Source organism: Crocodylus porosus, unplaced genomic scaffold (assembly GCF_001723895.1).
Source record: "Crocodylus porosus isolate Cpor-Errol unplaced genomic scaffold, CroPor_comp1, whole genome shotgun sequence".
NCBI classification, from domain to species: Eukaryota; Metazoa; Chordata; order Crocodylia; family Crocodylidae; genus Crocodylus; species Crocodylus porosus.
In genome coordinates this window covers 71,596,479-71,620,654 of record NW_017728906.1, presented here as the reverse complement: position 1 = coordinate 71,620,654, position 24,176 = coordinate 71,596,479, and the positions used below count along the sequence as shown (strand labels likewise).

At 41.3% G+C, this 24,176-nt stretch overlaps 1 protein-coding gene across 1 annotated transcript in view; it reads right to left on the bottom strand.

Annotated features, from left to right (window-relative positions):
* The window catches only part of ANOS1 (anosmin 1), a 189,219-nt gene that overhangs the window by 46,333 nt on the left and 118,710 nt on the right, over positions 1–24,176 (bottom strand). The window contains exons 7-8 of the mRNA XM_019528468.1: positions 11,951–12,153; positions 9,035–9,179 (exon numbers count right to left, since the gene is read on the bottom strand). Of these exons, the coding sequence (XP_019384013.1) occupies positions 9,035–9,179; positions 11,951–12,153 (348 nt within the window). The remainder of the gene's footprint in view (positions 1–9,034; positions 9,180–11,950; positions 12,154–24,176) is intronic.

Here is a 24,176-nt window from a genome sequence, read left to right as displayed (position 1 = left end):
AATAAAATATTGTGAATCAAAGCAAATTCAATTAATTGAAATGAAAAAGAAGCCACTCAATTTAATTACGTGAATGGCCATGAATAATCATGTGCTATGTTGGGTCTAAGGAAAATTACAGATTTTAAAGTAATGGAAAGTACCACTTTAGTATAACTGGAATAAAAAGAAAACCTAAAAACAGTCAATTAAATTATCTAAAAATTCAGTGTAAAATCAAAGAAAATTCCAAGATGGTGCAAATATAATCTATTCTATTTTTTGTAGCTAAAGAGGGTAAAAGGGTCAAGAAAAAATAATAGACCATCCCAAAGAATATCTATAAAACAGTTTAGAGTTAGTTGTGGTGATGAGTGCAAAGAGGAGCCCCTTGTAATTAATAGAAACTGATGAAACCACAAAGCTCACATGTGGAGCTGAAGGTTAACTGAGCTCCATTTGGAAGAAGTTTTGTGAACCCTAAGACAAATATAGAAAAGGGAAGTGAAGCAAGGGTTCTTTATTTATTTTCAGCAGTAACACAAACCTGTTAGTGATACAAGTACAGACTGGAGAAGTTCAGTACAACAGACCCTAAAGGCAAAAAGAATTTTAATTATTTAAGTAATGTCACTCAGTGAGTCCATATAAAAAGGACATGATCATAATCTTACCACTCTACACTGCAGTGTCATGTCCATAGGTTCCATGGTCAATGCTCTTCTCTGACATTACTTTATTTCAGGCTGACTCAATATTATTTTAAAACATCAACAATTGCTTATTGTTTGCAACACACCTGCCAAATCTAACATTTTTTAGATTGATTTTTAAAAGTAATTTTAATCAGAATTCCACTATTTGGATAATGAATTTTGTAAAGTGTTTAATGATCAGGAAGGCCAAGGTGGAGATGGAACTGGGACTAGCTACCTGGATCAAGGACAACAGGAAGTCCTTTTTTAAATAAATAGAGGGCAAAAAGAAGGTACTGGGTAACATGGGGCCCCTACAAGACACGATAGGAAATCTGGTCGCCACACCAGATGACAAAGCTAACCTATTTAACGACTTCTTTGCCTCCATTTTCCTGAGCAGGGACTGAATCAGCCCTCCCACTGGGATCACGTCAGGCGCCAGGGAAGATGAGCCTAGGCCAAGGATCAGTAAGTATCTAGTCAGGGAACTTCTGGAGGGACTGGACGTATTTAAATTAGCCGGTCTGGATGATCTCCACCGCAGAGTGCTGAGGGAATTAGCTGAGGTCATTGTGGGATCCCTGGCACGGCTTTATGAGCACTCGTGGTGCTCTAGTATGGTGCCAGAGGACTGGAAGAGGGCCAATGTGGTTCCCATCTTCAAAAAAGGGAGGAAGGAGGACCCAGAAAACTATAGGCCAGTTAGACTTACCTCGATCCTGGGTAAGCTTTTTGAGAGAATTATTATGGCACATGTCCACAAGGGGCCAGCAGGGGAGGTTATGCTTAGGGGCAATAACACGGGTTCATTAGAGGCAGGTCCTATCAGAACAACCTGGCGGACTTCTATGACCAGGTCACCAAATGTTTAGATGCAGGGGTAAAAGTGGACATAGTCTTTCAGGACTTTAGGAAAGCTTTTGACACTGTCTCTCACCCCATTCTCATTAAAAAACTGGGGCAGTGTGGTGTCGACACCTACACAGTCAAATGGGTTGCCAACTGGCTGGAGGGCCGCACCCAGAGAATGGTGGTGGATGGGTCATTTTCAACCTGGAGGGATGTGGGCAGTGGGGTTCCGCAGGGATCGGTCCTTGGGCCTGCACTGTTCAACATCTTCATCAGTGACTTGGACAAGGGGGTAAAAAGCACCCTGTTCAAATTTGCTGATGACACCAAGATGTGGGGGGAAGTGGGCACACTAGAATGAAAGAATAGGCTGTAATCAGACCTAGACAGGTTACAGGGGTGGGTGGGTGAGAACAGGATGGGTTTCAACACTGACAAGGAGATGCACCTGGGGAGGAAGAACCAGCACCATACCTACAGGCTGGGGAACTCCTCTCTCATTAGTTCAGAGGCAGAAAAGGATCTTGGTGTCATCATTGATGCCAAGATGAACATGGGCTGGCAGTGTGGGGATGCAGTCAGGAAGGCCAACCATACCTTGTCATGCATCCACAGATGCATCTCAGGCAGGTCCAAGGAGGTGATACTCCCCCTCTATGTGACACTGGTCAGGCCGCAGCTGGAGTACTGCGTCCAGTTCTGGGCACCGCACTTCAAGAGGGATGTGGACAACATGGAAAGGGTCCAGAGTAGGGCCACTCGCATGATCAGGGGGCAGCTGGGCAGGCCCTATAAGGAGAGGCTAAGGTACCTAAACCTGTTCAGCTTCCACAAGAGAAGGCTGAGGGGGGGGATCTAGTGGCCTGTTACAAACTTGTCAGAGTGGAGCAGCAGGGAGTCCCTGTTCCCCCAAGCACAACCAGGAGTGACTAGAAATAACAGTCACAAGTTGGCAGAGGGTAGATTTAGACTAGACATCAGGAGGTGGTACTTCACTGTCAGGGCGGCTAGGATCTGGAACCAACTTTGAAGCGAAGTTGTGCTTGCTCCTACCCTGGAGTTCTTTGACCCCAGTACTTTTTCCTGCCAAGGGAGTGGGTCGGACTTGATGATCTGCTCAGGTCCCTTCCATCCCTACAAACTATGAAACATTCAAAATCTCATTAATGTTTATCTGACACTTACTCATTCTAAATACACCATTTAACTCTGCTTCAGAGGACAGCACAGTAATTCTGAGCGGAAGTCTGTATTTGTGGTTTATATTGTATCAAAGGCAATAATCTTGATCTTAGTCCAAAGACCAAATACTATTCACATCTACTACAAGATTTGTGATCTGATAGTACAACATTAATATACAGCAAAGAGCTTATGCTAATAAAACCTGAGCTAATCCTGTTTCCTTGGAATTAAATGGCAAATTTCCACTCAAGAATAATGAGGAAATAAATTACAAAGTTCTGCTAAATGTACACGGATTCAAACTTGTATGTCTTATTACTGTCTACTCTCATAATTTTTACAGAAATTTCATAGTATTTATGATTTTTCTTAAAGTTCCTGGAGTCATGATATTATGTGAGAATCTTACTTTCATTTCTTTGTAAGCCAATATTACCGTACATGCCCCTCAAAATTGGTAGTCTTCAAGATGGTAAAGAAAAGCTTGAAAAGATGTAGAAACAACACAAAAACAGATGGCAAAGGGAAAAAATAGCTCAATATATTCTTTTTAGAAACTAATTTTCTCAAGCCAATCTGCTTACATTTTTGAGTTTGATGCATTTTTTGAATGCCTGGGGTTGTCAATATTAGAATTTACAAAGCAATTTCTTGCCCTGGCCATGCATGTGCACATACACAGACATTGAACAGCTTACAGTGATCATACTTCTATGCATGATCATGTTCTAAAAGTTTGGGGAGAGTTAGCAAAACAATTCTCTCACATAGAACCACATTTAACACACTGATAAGTATCAAAACAATGTGTGGGTGCATGGGATGGAATTTCTGAATAAACCAAAGATATCAGCAGTCAGATTATTCACTGAAAAAAGAATATGTAACAACATAGGGATTAGGCAAATGTCTCTGATTAATTCTCATTTAGATTATAAAATAAAAGGAAACTAAAGGGGAAAATAATGAAAGAGGGCAAGGCAAATAGTAAAATGACAAGCTTGGGGAGGCCTTTTACTTTTTTCCAGAAAATAATTTTCAGAATTATCATTTGTTCTATCTGATTAGCTAAAAACACATCAGCAGTAGAGAGCAACTTAGTAATGACTTTAGCATGAACCTTAGACACATTGTTAATCTAATATAATTGAATTTACGCTGAATGTTATTGTATGTATGCCCTCAAAATCAAAGAAATTTTTTACTATATTATTTTGCATGCACATTCACCTTGACAGACCTATCTCAAAATCTCATTTAGAAGGCATTTCCTCCCTTTAGAACCTCATTTAGAGGTTTATAGATTGCAACCTCAGTGTAGTAGAGTGGTTTGTGTGCTACCAATAACTTTAAGAGCAATGCAATTTGGAGTTTTGTACTCCTGGTAGCAGTCGCCCTTGGCAGCATGGTTGAGAGCAAGGTTTGCAGATTTAGAGCAATTAAAAAATGCATGGTCATCACGGGTGACTTCAACCTCCCTGACATCTCATGGGAAGAGCATATGCCCAGATCTGCTCAGTCACAGATCTGACTCGCTTCCTCGCTTGCATTGATGATCTAATGCAAAAGGTCTATGGGCTGACTAGAGGAGAGGCACTGCTGGATCTGATTCTGGCCGAGGGAGATGACCTGGTGAGCAATCTGAGGATCAAGAGGAAGCTTGGTGACAGTGACCATGAACTGTTCACTTTTTCTGTCCAACACAGGGCAGTAAATCTCTCAATAAAACAGAAATCCTCACTTTGGCAAGGCTGACTTTAACAAACCCAAGAGACTGGCCAGTCAGGCACTAAGAGACCACAGTCCCCTTAGAAAGGGGAGTCCACATGGAATGATTGTTCCTTAAGAACATAATCCTCAAAGCACAAGGAAAATCCATTCCATCCCACAGGAAATTCAGTCAGCAGGCTGGGAAACCCCCTTGGCTCAAAAGGGAACTTTTGGATCTCCTGAAACTAAGAAGAACAGCCTACACCAGATGGAAAATGGGAATCATCACCAAAGAGGACTACAGAACACTAGCCCACACCTGTAGAGAGCAGACCAGAAAAGCCAAAGCAGAAACTGAACTTAGGCTACCAACAGGAATCAAGGACAACAAAAAGTTCTTCTTCAGATATGTGGGAAGTCAGAGAAAGAACAGAGGCAACATTGGACCACTGCTAAATCCAATGAGGGAGCTGACATCTGATGCTCAGGAAAAGGCCACTCTCCTAAATAATTACTTTGCATTGGTTTTCCACCTGCCCAAGGGTGTACCTTGTTGGACAGGATACAAAGCATCCAGTGGGAAGGAGATGGGCTCAAATTGATGGAGATCAAGAGAGGGAACACCTCAAGAGGCTCAGGATCCATAAGTCCACAGGCCTGGACAGAATGCACCTGAGAGTTATGAAGGAGCTGGCAGGCATCATAGCACTCTTTGTGGCAAAGATATTTGAGAACGCTTGGTGCTTGGGTAAGGTACCAGAAGAATAGAAAAGAGCCATTGTGGTCCCAATCTTCAGGAAAGGAAAGAAGGAAGATCCAGGAAATTACAGGCCAATCAGTCTGACATCCATCCCTGGAAAGATCCTGGAGAAAATCATCAAGGGTTCCATCAGCAACAGGCTAATGGAAGGCAACTTCCTGTTTGCCAGCCATAATGGCTTTGTTGCTGGAAGGTCTTGCTTGTCCAACCTCATCTCCTTCTATGACCAGGTGATGCATTGCCTGCACAAGGGAGATGAGATTGATGTCATATATCTGGATTTCAAGAAAGCCTTTGACTTGGTCTCCCATGATGCTATCATGATTAAGCCAGGGGACTGCAGCCTTGACCATCCTATGGTCTGATGGCTGGCTTTGGGGTTGGACCCAAAGAGTATTAGTTGACGGAAGTGAATCAACATGGCACAAGGAGACAAGTAGTATCCCTCAGGGCTTAGTACTCGCATGAGTACTCTTCAGTATCTTCATTAATGATCTGGATTTGGGCATCAGAGGTGGATTGCTAAAGTTTTCAGATGACACTAAACTATGGGGGAAGGTGGTCACACTGGAGGATAGGCTGGGGATACAGGCCGACCGGGACATACTCACAAGGTGGGTGGACCAAAACCTGATAGTGTTCAATGTAGAGAAGTGCAGGATGCTCTTCCTTGGGAGGAAAAACCAGCATCATACTTATAGGCTTGGCAGTGCTATGCTTGCTAGCACCAGGGTCCTGATTGACCACAAGATGAATATGAGCCACCAATATGATGCTATAGCTGGCAAAGCAAACCAAACCCTGGCATGCATCCACTGGTGTATTTCAAGCCAAACCAAGGATGTTATCCTCCCAATCTACTCAGCCTTAGTGAGGCCACAGCTGGAGTACTATGTAGTTTTTGCCCCCCCCCCCACTTCAGGAGGCACATGGATAAGATCAAGAGGGTCCAAAGGAAAACCACCAGCATGATCAAAGGCCAAGAGAGCAAGCCTTACAAGGAAAGGCTGAGGGACATGGGACTCTTCAGCCTGGAGAAGAGAAGGCTCAGGGAGAACTTGGTGGCAGCTTATAAGTATCTAAGGGGGACACACCAGGATCTAGGAGAACAGTTGTTTACAAGGGGTCCCCAAGGGATAACAACATCTAATGACCACAAACTTCTGGAAGGCTAATTTAGACTGGACATAAGGAAAAACTTCTTTATAGTCTGAGTGTCCAGGGTCTGGAACAGGACCCCCCCCCACCCCCGAAAGGTGGTGCAAGTGCCTACTTTGGACTCTTTCAAAAAGCGTTTGGATGCTTATCTTGCTGGGATCATTTGACCCCAGCAGACTTCCTGCCTAAGGAAGGTGGGCTGTGGACTCGATCTCAGGAGGTCCCTTGTAGCCCCTAATGTCTATGAATCTATGAATCAACCCATCCTTAGCAGTTCCTGAAGAATGTTGATCATTTCCTCTATCTGGGTGGCCATCTTTCCCCAAAATAAATCTGGATAATGATATTTGACACAGAACAATGCTGCTTTAAGGTGTCTCCAAAACTGTGTTTTTAATAATCATGACATCAGGAACCAAAACCAAGTTTCTCATCAGATGCTGGTCTCTATGCTGCTGGGCTGCATTCCTGGCTGTGTTCATGTTTAGGCTCTGCTTATGCATGAGGCATTTTATTGGTGCTAAACTATGAAACTATCTACTAGGGGTGCACCGATAAAGATTTTCTTGGCCAATACCAATGGTCAATACCAACCATATCAGCCAATACCAATCTGATAGCTGATTTACAGGAATGCAGCCAGGCAGCTTGGAAAGCAGTGTCTGACTGGTAAGTCTGTGGCGGCAAATGGGTGTGGGGGAGGAAAGGGGCATGGACAGGCAGATCGAGGCCCCCATGGTGAGGGAGGGAGTGTTGCAGGGGCAGGAGATGCCCAGCTAGGGCAGTGAATGAGACCCCGGGAGCAGGATGAAGCCACGGGCAGCTCACCTGGGGGTTACAGGAAGTTGGGGAGTGGGGGTAGCTCCTCACTGCTGTGCACACCCCCAGGGGAGACATGGGGGCATGTGCCCCCCAGATTTGTGCCTGGGGCAAGAGCAGGCTGCATGCTTGGGGCCAGGGGCTGCACCAGTCTCTTCGCAGCAGAGGGGCTAGGCCAGGGCTGAGCTTGGATCTGGCAGAGGTGGGGCGGGTAGCAGTGGTACTGGGAGGGTGGCTACGGAGAATTTTGGGGTGGCTATAACCCACCCTGTAGCCATCTCTCCTAACGCTCACTTTGCCTCCTCCCATCCCAAGTGCATCCCCAGCCCAATGTCCCCCGCTCCTCCACTCCTCCGGGGAGAGGCTTGTACAGCCCCTGGCCCTGAGCCCACGACAGGCAGTCCACCCTCACCCCATGCACAAATCTAGGAGCTGCATATGCTTCCCCAAGGAGTGCACACCATGGCGGGGAGCTGCCCCCTCTAGTCCCCATACCCCCCCCCAGATGTTTCACCCACAGCTCTGTCCCACTCCTGGGGTCACATTCACCACCCTGGCTGGGCAGTGCCTGCCCTTCCCCTGCCCCTGCCCCACTCCCTCCCACACCGTAAGGGCCTCTTTCTGCCCCCCACAGCCCCTCCCTCCCCCACGCCCCTTCCCACCCACACACATACCGACCAGATGCTGGTCTCTCTGCTGCTGGGCTGCATTCCTGGCTGTGTTCATGTTGAGGCTCTGCTCATGCATGAGGCATTTTATTGATGCTGATCTGATATGCCAGCAATATATTGGTGCACCTCTATCATCTACCAACATGCTGTAACCCTTACCCTGTTGTACAGGTATGAAATGTGGATGACACACTGAAAACACCTGAAAGCTTTGGAACATTTCCATCAGCAATGTCTTCAGAAAAACCTTGATGTCACAGGAAGGACAGAAGAAAAAATGCCAGAGTTCTGGCTCATAGACACCACCAGCACTGAAGCTATGTTTATATGCCTTCAGGTCAATTGGATGGGGCATGTCATAAGGATGCCAGACAACTGGCTCTCAAAACAGGTCCTATACTCCCAACTCACTAATGCTCACTTTTCTAGAGGTTGGCAAAAGAAGAGATTCGAAGACGCCTTGAAGGCCAATCTGAAGCAATGCAATATTAACATCAATACTTGAGACCCAAGTATTCAGTTGTCCCTAATGGTGCTGTGGTGTATGACAAGGATCAATCAAGTAAACTCACTGCACCATGGAGGCATATAGATGGAAGCTATGACCCAACAACACCGAGATCTACTCCTTCCTCCCAGAACTATTTCACATTTTTGGAAATGAACATGCAGGATCAGCCTCTTCATGCATCTACTGTTTCACTGCTGGCTTTCATATTTACTGGAAGACTATCATTCTCCTATCAAGGAACTGCCACTGCTGCCAATTTGAATTGATAAGCTACTCAAAGCTGGCAAGATTTTTAAAACTTTTGAAAGTTTAGCTTGTTCAATTAAGACAGAGGTCTGGGATTACTTCTGCTTTAGCTACTGGAGGCTTTAAATATGTACTTGTGGGTGATTAGTGCCTATACTTTATAAATAGTAAGGCCGTGACCCTGCAAATGCTTAACTTTTGCAGGATGTTAAAAAGTGTTTACTTTTAAAAAGAACTATTCTTTAAAAATAACTTTTCAAAACAGGCAAGGTAGGCAGAAATATATCCAATTTATAAAGAAGAAAGTCAAGGAAGTAAAGCAGTGTGACCTGAATAAAACCACACTGGCATGCTAAACTACAGCCATTTATAATTTGAGAATATTTTAAAATCTGAGAATTCATCAGTTAAAACACAGCGGTAAGATCATTTAGATGCAGTCACTTACTATTAATGGTCTCTTGTGTAGTGCTGAAATGAAGAGAAACCTTAGCACTTTTTAGCCGTATTTGTCCCCAGCGTGTTACTGCCTGCAGTTCCACGTTGTAGTTGCTGTTGGGTTGGAGTCCCTCCAGGACCACATAATTTTGGGGCTATAACAGGAGAAAGTATATATACAGAACAGTTATAGGATTACTGCAACTTTCACTCTTATTAAAAGCAGGCCTGTTGTCTTAGGCACACTATACTATTGGAAGGAGAAAGAATCATAAAATTCAACAAAATTGAAACGTGCTTTTTTTCTTTGATTCTTTTACTTCATATTTCCTATTATTTGGTCTTTGTGTTGCCATGTTGTTTTTAATGTGCTAAACTTTTTGATGTCTACAGAACTTTGGCCCCCTTTGGTAAATATAGGCATCAGCTGTTTATGCCAAGACTATTTTTTTTTTTAAGTATAACAAGAATTTGGCCAATGAAGCTGAAACTGCATATTCCCCAGCTTCCGAACAGACTGTTAGCTAAGAAACAGGAAACTTTGTCTAGAGACAGTTAGTCTGAAAACAGATACAACACAGTTTGGGATATGGACCAAATATTCTTTTACTTGTTTTGTCTGTTGCAAGAAGATTAACAAGGGCACTTTTTAATCTCAGCTCTAAAAAGAATAAGAAAAGATACAATTCTCCAGTGGCATTATGCAAAAGGCACATGAACTGGATTATCATGCTCCAATTAATAATCCATAAAGTAAAGCTGTTCCTATGATCTGGAAAATCAGAGATTCTACTTCTTAAGAGTTCTCTGTACTTCTAAAAATATGTTTCTTGCACACATACCTGAGCAAAAGTTTTACTCCATGATTTTACAGGTTTCTCTCACTTTATGCTGTACATGTGTTTCTGGAAAACTTCACAGTGTAACGAATAGGGATACGTTCCAAGAACTCGACTATACTGAGCTCCAGACCCATTTATACCACTTTTACAAGATACTTTTGGTACTCGCCAACAGCAGACAGTACACAGAAGCACAAGGTGGTGGTGAATGTTTCATTGGTGTGAAGAGAAGGTGGTGAAGGATCTTCAGTGTCAGACTCCACATCACTGGTAGGAAGTACAGGACTAAGGGAGAGGGGTAGGAGATAAGCTAGCAGGATTCTTAGAAGCCATAATGGGGATGGCTACAGAAACTCATGTTGAAGACAATGAGCGAGGAGCACAGATCCACACAGGAGACTATATTTTGGTGTGCATCACTCCCACAATGCTCTGCACAAAGCAGCTGACTGTGGACTTCCACCACTCTGATCACATAAGAATGAATTTACCTCGCATATAACAAATTTTTGGTATAAAAAGGGTCATTTCGTAAGAGTGAATTCACACATACAGAACCCGCATAAAGCAAGGGAAACCTGTATGATGGAAATCTTCTTAAGTTATCTTTACATAACATAGGTTTGTATAACACTAAAGGATCCAGCTAAACACAGGATTTCTTTTCCTTCTTGATTTAAAGGATATCTTCACATCTAGGAATCAGTGGTGTTACTGAGAAGGTGCAACCAGGGCAGCAGCCCCAGATGCCACCTTTATGAGGAGGCTCAAAAATAGCCAACATTGCAGCAGTAGCTGATTGTGCAGCTGCGATCAGCACCAGGGAAACCAGTGTAACCATGCATATAATGACTGCCCTGGAAACAGATCAGCCCTGTATTAGCTCTGCTGGGAATTATAAGCCATATTACATATGATATGCTAGTACAGCTCCTATTAGTATATGTAATGGTATATGTATATGCAGTGTTTATTTTTTAGGGGCTTTAGAAGGAAGCATTCTTTGGAGATAGAAAGTTTGGGGTGGGTCATTATTAAACCTTCTAAAGCTACTTATTGTCATGTAAAACACAGATGGCGATAGCTGACCTCACAGTTAATGATGCCTCCCACCAGCAATTCCAACCACAGTGAGGAGGGAGTAAATGATGTTTCAGGAACATTTCACTGGAGTCCCTGATTCATTGTCAGAGTGGAAGTTAGAGTAGCAGATGGCTTACTCTTTCCCCAAAGTACAGGGGTTCAAGAGTGAGCAAGTTTGAAGCATATCCTTGCAACTATTGTACTCCACTATATATACTATGCACTATATATTAATTCAGACTTGGGGCCCAATTCTACTGGCTTTTACAGTGGCACATATTACAGAACAGCCTGCTTTGCAATGTTTTATGGTCTTCTATTTCTATTAAAAATCTATTGTAAAAATAAAATAGAGTGCGTCTAAAAGTATCAGAACAGATGTACTGGTTTAATAATAAAAAACCTGATTATATATCACTCCAGACATTTATATTAATTTGCTTCTAAGGAAATATTTCAGCTCCGTTATACAGTAAGTTTATTGTATTATCTTGGATCTAGACCATCAAAAATTGCTCTGATTTGTGAAAGATCAGTTCCAAAGATCAAATGTTATAATGAAAGAATTGTGCTAGAGACAACATTTCTTGCTTTCTGAATAAAACACGCATTGTATCATTTCAAGGCTTACAGTAAAATAACACTTATTTTAAAGGACAAATACTGTTTTCTAATGTTTACATCTGCAATAGGTTCCCATTTATCTCCTGTGTTGACACTTAAATATTTTTCTTTTGTTTCTACTGGACTTGAAATTTTTTTTCAATATACATTTGCTCCTGTCTTTGACTTCATTGGGCATACATGGAAAAATGACAGGTTTGCGGGGAAGGAAAATCATGGCTATGAATTACAAGTAATTTTATAAACTGAATTTATAAACTATACACCTTTCCATCTTTGAAAATAATAAGATCTGTTTTAGACCAAAATATATATTTAATATTTAATGTATAACTGAATAGGTGGTTTTGTGCCTCAATTTCATTTTTCCTCCTTACCCCATCAGTAATCTTCCTTCTCTTCTTTTTAGCTGGGATCACAAATTTGCTATATGTCCAGCTCCAAAAGACTTTATAGTGGTGCACTGGGATATCAGGCTCTTCTGGGAGATCCCAAGCAATCTTGACATTTACACTTCCATCACTGTTTGTAGTGATGTTTTCAATTCTGATATTAGATGGGGCTGGTGGAGCAGATGGGTCTGAAATTTAAAAACAAAACACAAACACAATACTGAGTAAATATGACCTTCCTAAGTAACTATTCTAATGATTTAACAAATGTCAGATATTATTATCAGTATTAGTTGATTTTTTTTAAAGCATTGTAGATGTTTAATCAAATTTAGTAATTGTACTATTTCAGATATATTTGAGAATAGAAACTCGTTTCAAATGTAAATAATGGGATTAGGTCTAGGGGTACCATTATTCTCAAAGTATTGCTGGACATATACTATAGAAGTCAATAAAATATAGTCAACTCTTGTTTTTATTTCTGGCTACAATACACTAGTAAGAGTGCATATAAAACAATTTTATTTTTAGACCATATATAAAACATATTAAAACAAATATAAAACAAAAGATATTAGTCTTCTTTCAAGAAATAAAGGAGTAGGAATACTGAATAATTCTGTCCAGGGTCACAAGAGAATTTCTAGGAGATAAGATTTATGAGCACTTCTATTTATGCGTCCATCTTTCCAAATGTTCATATTGGTGTCCATCACCACAGAAATTGTGCACCTCCCCAGAATAAAAACAACAAGAATATTACTGTCTTCTATCCCTGATGACTATAGGAGGCCAAATCCTGGAAAGATAGTAATACTTTATATAAACATTCTTCTGTTCTCTGTCTTTAAATCAGTCTCTAATCCCTTACATCATACAAAGTCTATTATTTAATTTTTGCTAAACAGTATCTGGGACAAAAATCCTGCACTGGACCATTGGTACCTGTGGATTCCTATGCAACCTCCATTGACAGTTAAATATTCAGAGCATTTTTAATATCACCAGCAGCCCACTTTATGCAAAATTCTCAGAGAGTGTTCTATTACAGGGCTGTACAACTTCTAAGTAGCTGGGGGCTGCACACACAGCACCATGCCATGTGGTGACCTCCCCACCCCAAATAGTGGCTGCATTACACTGTGTACTTCTTCTTCCCACTGCATCATGCTACATGGACATTCCACCTGCCCACACTGCACTGATCTGAACCCCATTCACAGTGCTGCAGCTGTGGGTTCCCCCAACACTGTGTATTGGTGTCCTTGCCCTTCCCTGTGCTTTGGGAAGTGCAAAAAGCAGAACATGGTGGGGGGGGGGGAGCTGACAAGAGGCCTCAGTTGCTGCTGCAGCAAAAGCAATAGGGGAAAGTAGCAATGGGATGGGAGCCCGGTTAGACTAGCCTGCAAAGATTGAATCAATCCAGGCTCCAGCTTTTTAAATGTCTGTCCCTATCCTTGGGGGCCCCATGTAGCTTGTAGGCCAGTAGCTGGACAGCTTGGCTTAACCCATGGGCCAAATCTGGTCTCTGGAGCTCTCTCTGAGTCCACAGTTAGGCCTGTGGGCTGTGGACCTGAATGCTCAATCACATACACAGGGAAAATTGCAGTTCAATCCTTGTGCATGGGAGTGGTGCAAGGCACCTGAGAAACAAGGAATACAACTGAAACAAGGAGCATTAGACTAGAAAGAGAAAGAGACCTCATTGCTCAGTGGTCAGGCCACTCACCTGCTATTTGAGAGACACTAGTGTCAGGTTCTACTTCTGTAAATTTACTTGTTTATACAAAGTAGTGCTATTCAAACAAAAGGAACTTAAGAGAGACCATTTCCCCTTCCAAATATGGTATTAACTCAAATACAAGACAAGGGTTTTTCCCCCATTCAGTACTTTCACATACAAAGAAAAACCTAATTAAGTACACTGTCTTTCATTAAATTGCTGCCAAAAGTAGCATGTACTCAGTAATGAAAAGCCATTATGACTAAATGTATGCAACCTACACTGAGCATGACCATAAAACATATTGGCCATATTGTGCAAACATGCTAATGGGAACATACCAAAAGGACAGTTTAATGTAGCTCATGTAAGTAAGATACGTGGTAGTTCTCACTGTATTCAATTCCCCACAGAACTGACTCTTCTCTCAGTCATGGTAAGCCACTACACTGCATCTATTTAAACTTCCTTTTCACTCCCACAGCTGAAATGAGCCCTTCTTTCCCATTTCACATATTCTTGGTTTTGTTTTTTTTTTACTAGCCTTAAACATCTGGCAAGCATCACCAAATTGAGCCCCAGTTCACCCAGAATCCCTCTGTTGCCCCTTCTCTCAATCTGTCACATATGTGGGCATGGAAAAACTCAATTTAAAAAAAAAATTGAAAATCAATGTTTATTTGTAAGCATTTATTTTGATTATTAGCAACTGAAATTCTTAGGATTGCATAAATTAGGTATTTTTTTCTGTTTTTATTGATTTAAATTTCAGGATTACACAAACTTAGGGATGGGAGGAGACAATTTAGTAATATAAAAAGTAAATATCCATAAATTAATGAACCATACTTTTATGCAAGCAGACAGTAGCCATCCTCATTCACAAAAATGTATTTCCTAGAATTCAGAATAGCACCAATAAGCTCCAAAGGAGTTCAGAACACACATACATAGCCACATCCCTCCCCACGTCACCACACACACACACACACACACACACAATGGCTGCAGCAGTATCAGTCGCTGTGCTGGTAAGGATGTGTTGGGAGGGGGGGCTAAAGGGGCAGGGATGGTAGCAGCAGGGATCCCAGAAGCTTGGTGCTGCTGACTGCTCTCTCTGCCCAAGTACCAGCCAAGGTCTGACCGCTCCCATAAGTTCCTAGCCGTGTTACAGGTCCTCTATATAACCCAGGAGGTGCATAGTCTCACCAAGGGAAATGCCTTGTTGGACTTGGTCCTGGCCACAGGCAATGACCTGGTGAGGGGACTGTGGGTGCTCAACCACCTTGGCAATAGCAATCATCGCCAACTGGAATTCACCATCCAGCGCAGAGTATCAAAGGCCTGCAGCAAGGCAGCAGCCCTGGACTTCAGGATGGTGAATTTCAATGAGGTAAGGAGACTAGTCGGGGAGGCACTGAGGTTCCGGAGGGGAGGGGAGTTGGGAGTCCAAGAGTGGTTGTTCCTTAAGGAGACAATCCTCCAAGCCCAAAGGGTGACAATCCCAAAGTGGATCAAAGGGAGCAAAAGTGCTCAAAAGCCCCCATAGCTCAACAAATGCATCCACAAACGTCTCATGGCTAAAAAGGTGTATACCCAATGGAAGGGAGTGGCCATCACCAGGAAGGATTATACCTCCTTGGCTCAAGATTGTAGGGGGCTGTTAGGAAGGCTAAGGCAGAGATGGAACTGGGACTACTGATCCAGATCAAGGATAACAGGAAGTCCTTTTTTAAAAATACATAGAGGGTAAAAAGAAGGTACTGGGTAACATGGGGCCCCTGCAGGACATGCTAGGAAAACTGGTGGTCACACCAGATGACAAAGCTAATTTCTTTAACAATTTCTTTTCCTCCATTTTTCTGAGCAGGACCAGGTCATTCCCCCCCCCACTGGGATCCCTGACCATCCCAGGGGAGGCACAGCCAGGCCCAGGGTCAGTGAGGACCTACTCAGGGAACTTCTGGTGGGACTAGATGTGTTCAAATCAGCAGGTCCTGATGATCTCCACCCCAGAGTGCTGAAGGAATTATCAGACGTCATTGCAGGACCCCAGCACAGCTTTACAAGCACTCATGGTGCTCTGGCAAGGTGCCAGAGGACTGGAAAAGGGCCAATGTGGTCCCCATTTTCAAAAAAGGGAGGTAAGAGGACCCAGGAAACTAAAGGCCAGTTCGTCTTACCTCGGTCCTGGGTAAGCTTTTGAGAGAATTATTCTGGTGTATGTCCGTGGGGGGCCAGCAGGGGAGCGTATGCTTAGGGGCAAACAACATGGGTTCATTAGAGGCAGGTCCCATCAGACCAAACTGGTGGCCTTCTATGACCAGGTCACAAAATCCCAGGCAAGCTAGAAGGGAGGAATAGGGTGCAATCAGACCTAGACAGGTTACAGGGTTGGGCAGATGAGAACAGGATGGGTTTCAATACTGACAAGTTCAAGATATTGCACCTGGGGAGGAAGAACCAGCAGCATACCTACAGGCTGGGGAACTCTCTTCTTGTCAGCACAGAGGCAGAAAAGGATCTTGGAATCATTATTGATGCCAAAATAAACATGGGCCGACAATGTGGGGACACGTTCAGGAAGACTAACCACACCTTGTCATGCATCACAAGCAGGTCTAGAGAGGTGATCCTCCTACTCTGTGCAATATTAGTCAGGCCCCAGTTGGAGTACTGCATCCAGTTCTGGGTGCTGCACTTCAGGAGGGATGTGGTCAGCATCAAGAGGGTCCAGAGGAGGGCCACTCACATGATTGGGGGCAACAAGGCAGGCCCTATGAAGGGAGGCAATGGGACCTGAACCTGTTCAGCCTCCACAAGAGAAGGCTGAGAGGGGATCTGGTAGCCATCTACAAACTGACCAAGGTGGACCAGAAGGCAATGGCAGAGTCCCTGCTCCTCCAAGCACTACTGGGAGTACTGAGGAATAACAGCCATAAGTTGACGGAGAGTAGATGCAGGCTAGATATCAGGAGGCTACTTCACAGCCAAAGTGGCTAGGATCTGGAACCAACTTCCAAGGGAAGTGGTGCTTACTCCTACCCTGGGGGTCTTCAAAAGGAGGCTAGATAGACACCTATCCAGGGCTGTTTGACTCCAGCATTCTTTCCTGCCCATGGCAGGGGCTCAGACTTGATGATCTGCTCAGGTCCCTTCTCACCCTACCAACTATAAAACTATGAAGGCAGGAGCCAAACTCCAGTGAAGCCTGGTTCAGCCTCCAGGGGAGTTTTGCCCCTGGCCCAATCATGCAGGGGCTGCGGTAGGCTGGGCTCCACAGGAATTTGGCTCCTGTCCCAACTCAGATCTGAGCAGAGCGAGCAGCTGGTGGCAGCAGGTGCCTCAGCTTCAAGCCCTAACCCTCCAATCCCTCCTCCCAATATAGCCTTACCAACACAGCCCTGGCTCCTGCACAGGGTACCATGTGTGGGTGCAGGAGTGTAGGTGAGCATGTGTGTGACAGCATGTATGTGTGGGTGTGCATGTGCACAGTACCTCCTGCCTCATATTTCCTTACAGTCATCCTCAATTATTTCTTTACACACCGTTTATGTAAATTTCAGTGGTTACCAACAGAAATATGTTTTTCATCTGTCTGTGAGTGTCAAGTGAAATTGATGCTTATCAATGTCAGTTGATAAAAAAAATCAAATCTTGCCAAGTCTACACACATACTTAGCGTGGTCCCACACTCCAAGAGCTGGACCAGTTTTTGCCCCATGTCTTGTCTGCATATACATTTTTGGATGATCCCAGGACTCATGACAAGAACAGACAGTTCCAGTCATGAGTGGGTGACCAATTAGCATGTGGATTCTTTGTTGGGGTATCTGAAGTACATACATACTGAGCACAGCTGAGCTGTGGAGTCACCATTGTTTCAAATGCTGTTGACCCTGCTGGGCCCAGTCCAATAAACTGTGTAGTAAATCATGAGTCTTTTGGCTTTGGACTAATATATCATGCACTGTTCACACTATATATAAGTAGGTGCAAAAGTGCTGCCTTAACGTGTGTTTATGGAGTACCTGTTTCAGAACTTGTAGCAGTTTGAAAAAAAAAAGAAAAAAAAAGGAAAAATACATTAATTCTGAATTAACAAAATCTACACGTACTATATGAAAATTATTACAGGTATGTTTAATCCAAGGTTAGTGTTTTCTAATCTGCCCCTCAATTCCATATGCTCAAGGAGAGCTGGGTCTGATAATAAGAAGGGAGACAAGAGACTGCAGGGGGAAGAAGTTGGGGGTGCAGAAGGCAAAGGTACTGATCCCCCAGATTTATTTGACCAGGTGTGGGAGGGCGAGAAATTCAAGGCAAACCTCCAATAATTAGATTCTATACCTGGGAAATAATAATGAATTTATAACTTTTCCATATACAGAAACTAAGTATTGGGGGGGGGGGAGGGGTCATCTTATATTCAAATAAGAATAGTACTCATAAGCAGGGATTCTGGTTTTCTCTGATGAAAAGAAATTCCCAGTTTTCAGGTTAAAAAAAAAGTAACTCAAAACCCACATTTTTCCATGATCAAAATGAAACACCACTATCTATATCTATATCTATGTATTAGTAGTGTTGCATTTTAAATCACAGAAAAATGTTTTTTTTTACTGTAGGCTTATAGCCCAACACAGCACTAAAACACTATAAAAATCAAAAAAAAAAGTTTAACTCCATGATAAATAATTGTAAATCTTTTGTTTCATGAAGTTTAAAAGGCTAAGATAACATATTTGCTTGTGGCTAAGGCACATTACTAATTGTAACAAAAAAACCCCCAAAAAACTAATGTGGTTGAAAAGAATCATTTTGTACATGAACTGTAAGCCAAACGAACAATCAACTTCTTACCAGACAAAAAGCTGGAGGTGTGTTGAAGGGACACCAGACATTCATTTACTGCATGATTCACCTGAATGTTTTTATAATGGTAAATGAGCTGTTAAATGAGCTTTCCAGGCACACAAAGTTCATCAGATAATCCCCATGATAAATGGTCTCACTGAAAAATCCCATCATTTGGGATGCAAACTGACACAGCTACAATTAAAGATTAGCAGATGAAAAATAACAAATGGTTTCTTAATGTGTTCTAAAAGCAACCTCCATTAAATAATAATTGCTGTTCCTGTTTCCTCACACATTCCATTCAATTTCATTTTTGGTCATAAAACTTGGATTCTGGCAAATCAAACTGATTTTGCCCAGTAACAAGACTTAACTCACTTCTTCACACTTGCTCAAAATCTTTCTGCTTTTTTTTTTTTGGAACCACTTAACTCCCCCCCCCCCCAAGTGCTGCTCATAGCATCACTTGCTTAAAATGTGAAAGAAGTTGCCTTTCTTCTTAAATATATCATTTATCTAGCTACATATAGCAGAGGGACAACTATGTGTGATGCATTTCCTTAATGCCTTGGACTGTGCTCTAATAAAATGTTTCTACATTTGTTAATCTAAGTCTATAAATAACAGCTATCATATCACCAGAAAAAATTACAAAATACATTTTGTTTCATAATTCAGGCACCATGGGCAAAATACTGCAGTCTTTGTTAAACATTCATTTTAGGAACTATGTTTTGGGTATGTAGCTTCTATTTTGTACATTGTATTACAGTCTTAAAAATCCACAAATGACTTATCAGCATGAGTGTAGCATAATTGTACTACCTTTGATAGCTAAAACATGAGTGAATTATTCAGGTCATCACAAAGGACAGTCACACCATTATGTATATGAGAAATGTGACTGGAAATGTGTTTTAGAGAGTTTGCCTTTACAAGTGAAAGGAAGGATACTAAAAATATGTACAGACTACTTGTCATGTTCCTTCATCTGGAAAGAAAGACTGGTTTCATTTTCATAGTATCACAGTAGATGAGTCACAGGGAGCCTATAAAAAACTTCTAAAAGTGAACTGAAAAGGCTTTTCTAGACATATCAATGTCACAGCATTGAAGCCTGTTATCTCTGGCTCTTTCAGAGCTAGCCTGTGTATCCCTTTGGGAGGCTAGAAATCTTCCTTTCCTTGTAAAACTTGTACTTCTGGTTGTGCAGGGCTGAAAGATATTAGATATTTTGTTGTGTATAGAAACATGATCAATGGCTCAGAACAAAACTTTCATGTGCTGTCCTAATATACCAGTAACTTGGCTTGTATGCCACATCCCAATTTTTCATCTCCTCAGTAAAGCTTGGGGGGGGAAGGGAGCATTAGAAAAAATTGTGTTGACTTCAATTAGTTGATTTCAAGTAGTATTTCATCAGTGATCTTTTTATAAATTGCACTATGTTCCTGGATGGTTACTTTAAGCAGCATTTACTCTGGGCATGCCAGAAACAAATAGTCTAGTTGGAAAAGTGTTATATGATCACAACAGTCAGAGAGAGAGAAAATGCTGAATGGAATATGTATGTCCAAAGCAGAGATTATTTTGCTAACACTGGAACATCAGCAACATTCTTCAGTGTTCAACGCAAAACTCATTTAGCCTACTTTTTCAAGGGGGCTTTTAATCCAAGGCTGAGAAACCAATGGTAGCAAAATCAGCACCCTTTTTTTTTTTTAGTTTTTATATCTTTTTTCAGTCTTTGTAAAAGGCCACTGTAAATTAATCCTGTTCTTATTTTAGCTTAAAATAGAACAGGACTATTTGGAGGGAAGATTCTGCATTTGAGGGGAGGAAGAGAAAACATTCTGAAAGGGTGATTTCGAAAAAAAAAGCACTGTTTGAATTTTGTAAGATGAGATTAACAGGTTGGTCAAAGATGCATGATAAATTAATTGGCATGTTTTTAATATGAATACAATTATATTCATCTGTGAATATACCTACAATAAAATATTGCCTGCAATTGACTACTTTATTATACATAAGAGCAGATTTCTAGCTGCTGTAAATTGTCGTCATTCCATTGAAATCACCTGAGCCACAGAACGACACCAGATGAGGACTTATTTCATGTTACCTACAGCTAAATTATCTTTCTTTTGTCTAATGTTTTTACACATAGCAATGTCAGTATCTAATTTATTTCTGGGTGTATTAAACAATACAACTGACAAAGCTAACACTATGCAAAAACAAAATTGGTAATCTCTTCCTTTTCCATGATTTAAAATGTTTTGGTTTCACATACAAAAGTGATAAGCAAGAATAAATAAGGTAGGACAAACAAAAATCAGACTTCTGTTTTCCTTTGTTTTCTAGCTGTATACCTGGGTACTTGCCTCTGTGCTATGGATAAGTAAATGTAGGGACGGGGGAGAGGGTGTTAATCAGCCCTAAATTGAAGCGGTATTTTTAAAAACCCACAGCTTCAATTTAGGGTCCCCGTTTCATTTACACATGTCCCTAGGTCCTTACCTAAAATCTCTCTGACTCCCCAGCAGAGCACAAAACCTCTCTTCAGCACTCCTTTTCAAGCTGAGCCATTGCCTGTTGCATTTAATAGCACTGCAGAGGGACCTGGGTGAGGTGGCTTCAGGTCTTCTGTTTTGTGGAATCCCTAACTACTCAGCTATTGGAGGTAAAACATTGCAATGACCTACTCTTTCTTCCCTCATGTGCTTGTTCCTCCACTGTTGCTGAATAACCATGGGTTTTCTGGACAGCAATATTTTCATAAGTAATATGCACATAAGTGTCCAGAATGGCCATGGACACATAGGTGTGTACCTACCAAGCTAGTCAAGGGAAACAGAATTCTGCCCCGGTGTAATATGAATATTGATCAGAAAAGGTCAGTATCAAATGCAGAATTAACATTCCAATATGCTTAGCAGAGCATTCTTTCTTACTGCATGTCCTCCAATAATTTGATAGCACAAAGGATTTTTTCCTTCCCTAATTTGCTTTTTGTTTTTACAATCACATTCTGGAATGAATATAGTTATACTTCTGTAGGGGAGCTGCAAATAAATGATTTATGTCCTTTTCCACCTATCATATGCCTAAATGACAGAGATTTTATTCCACCCAGCCAAGCTATTAATACAAAAGATGGGTGGATCCTCCTTCTGTTCACTGCTTTTGTGACTTAGACTTAAGGCTAAATTGACAGTACGTTACAAAAGTAGATGCACTGATGGATTTTCAGGTGGAATGGGCCTTATGCACTTTATAGGTGGACTAAAATCTGGTCCATTGTGTATCAACATCTTGTAAATTAGAGAAAATGTTGCCAATTTATAAATCCCTACAAAAATACAGCCTTATACAACTACAGTGATAATCATTTCATAACTACTATACTTGATAAGCCCATGCCAACTTTTACTGAGCCCATTCTAATATAGCTTCCTAGATGGTGATACCATTTATAAACTGTCTTGAATGATGGCTGCTGCTAGTTTCTCAATGTACAGATTTCTCATTTTATAGATTTGTACTTACCTGAAGGCTGATGAAGCCTGTGGGCTTGAAGATTTTAGCATGTGCAACTTTTTCCTTCCTGATACTTTAAGGGGAAAATATGTATACTTGAGTTTGGCACAAGGATTAGCCCTCAAATTGAAAAAAAGGCTGGACTGAACAACCTGACACATAATTCACTTCTCACCCTTAGAAATGGTAGCTTTATTAGGTCAAGGTTAAGGTTACTGTCACAGTATATAGGTTAAGTACTGCCTTTGTCTGTACCATATCTGTCCTAAGTGTACCCAGAAGACCAATTCCTGAGTTGCTGGTTACTCAGCCTTCATAACTGTGTCCCAAAAGGAGGAATCCTTGCTGTTAAAGAAAAGAACTTTGATTTTTTTTAAATAAATGTCTTACTATATTCATAACTTTAAACATATTTATAGCCTTCTTCCTTTTTAAGGTATTTTTATTAAAAAAAGAACCTGAAGCAATTTATAGGCTTAAAACCCCCACTATAGGACAAGTGGCACTTCATTCATCACTGAAACGCATATACTTCAGAGTTGAAATGCAACAATTGTAATGAGCTTAATAAACAAGCAAATTATATTATACATTAGAGAGGAAGAAAGGATTGTAAAATTTGAAATCCTTAATTTGAACTGTAAAAGACAGCAAGTTTGGATATTATTTAAAATTTTTTGACTTCAGATGACTAAGCATTCAGATGACTTTTTCATATTTAAAATGGATTGCCCACCACTGTCTTTTAAACATTATACCTTGCAACTCTTAAGAAAACTGCTGAAGCTGCACTACAGACAAGTTTCCAACTATTAAACAGCTCCAAGACATAGGGATCAGCTTTGCCCATTGGAAATGGCACACACAAGCCAGCTGTGCAATGGTATAAAAACATCATTGGTCCCATAGGAACAACAGTAAGAATTTTATTGCTGCGAGTGGGTGTCTGTTCTGGTTTTACTAACACTCAGTAATGTATGCATGAAATCACATCCAGCATGGTACTTATGTGCTGTGAAAACAATGTTGTCTGCTCTCTTTTTCTTGATAATTTATATTGTCTACACTAGCAACTGCCGTCATGTTGAGGACAAAAACCCCTGAAATGGAGTGTTTAGGTGGTTTGTCTATGCTTGTTGGCTTGCATAGTTTCTTTTGCTTGAAAAATGGCATGGTAATAAAAAAATCCATCTGATTGACAGTAGGCCATATGCTTGAGAGGTTGAACCTCCGTCCTATATTATACAAAGCCGGTTAAAGCCTCTCACTCAAATGCACATTTGCTATTTTCAGGTAAGTGAGTTCCACACTGAGGCCATAAACAGCAAGCTATAGTACTAGCACAAAATACATTTTATGCAAATGTTTAAAGACACTGAACATCCACACAAGGTGGTGTTGGGCAAAAGTAGTTCGTACCAACTTTATGTCCCCCACACAGAAATGGGGCACAATAATACAGTATAGTGACTGTTCTCTCCCACACTGCATTTCGGGGAAAAAAGAATCCTCTCTAATCAAAATTATTAGTCATTCGCATTATGGTAGCACCTACAAGTCCAAATCATGAGTAAAAATGATGGTCACTGCTCCAGAAAGCTAGGCATTGTTCTGCATGTGCTCCGGGTACCTCAGGAAGGAGTTTATTACTTTCTCATACATATAGGGCAATACAGTTCTTTGACACTCCCAGTAGAGGGCCATGTAACTGTGTATCCTTGAAACAGTAAAAAAAATCTGATTATTTCAGAAAACATTTATCCAAATAATGGAATGAAAATATAATAGTCACAATTTTTAAAACATCATACTAAAAGAGATTCTGTATCATATCATCCTACTAGTCTTGCATGAATTCCAATCAAAATATTTCACAGGCATTTACTTGTTTCTCTTCAGATGTTTTGAGAAAACAGAAAAGGCTATTCTTTAATGGATTATTATTTAATATTGCATTATTTAGTATCAAAATATGTAAAAAAAAAAGATGAAATCATTCATACATAGCCTTCACAGACCTAAAGGGAGCTTTTGACAACATACGCAGACTAAAGTTATGGAAGAAACTGTCAATAACATCAA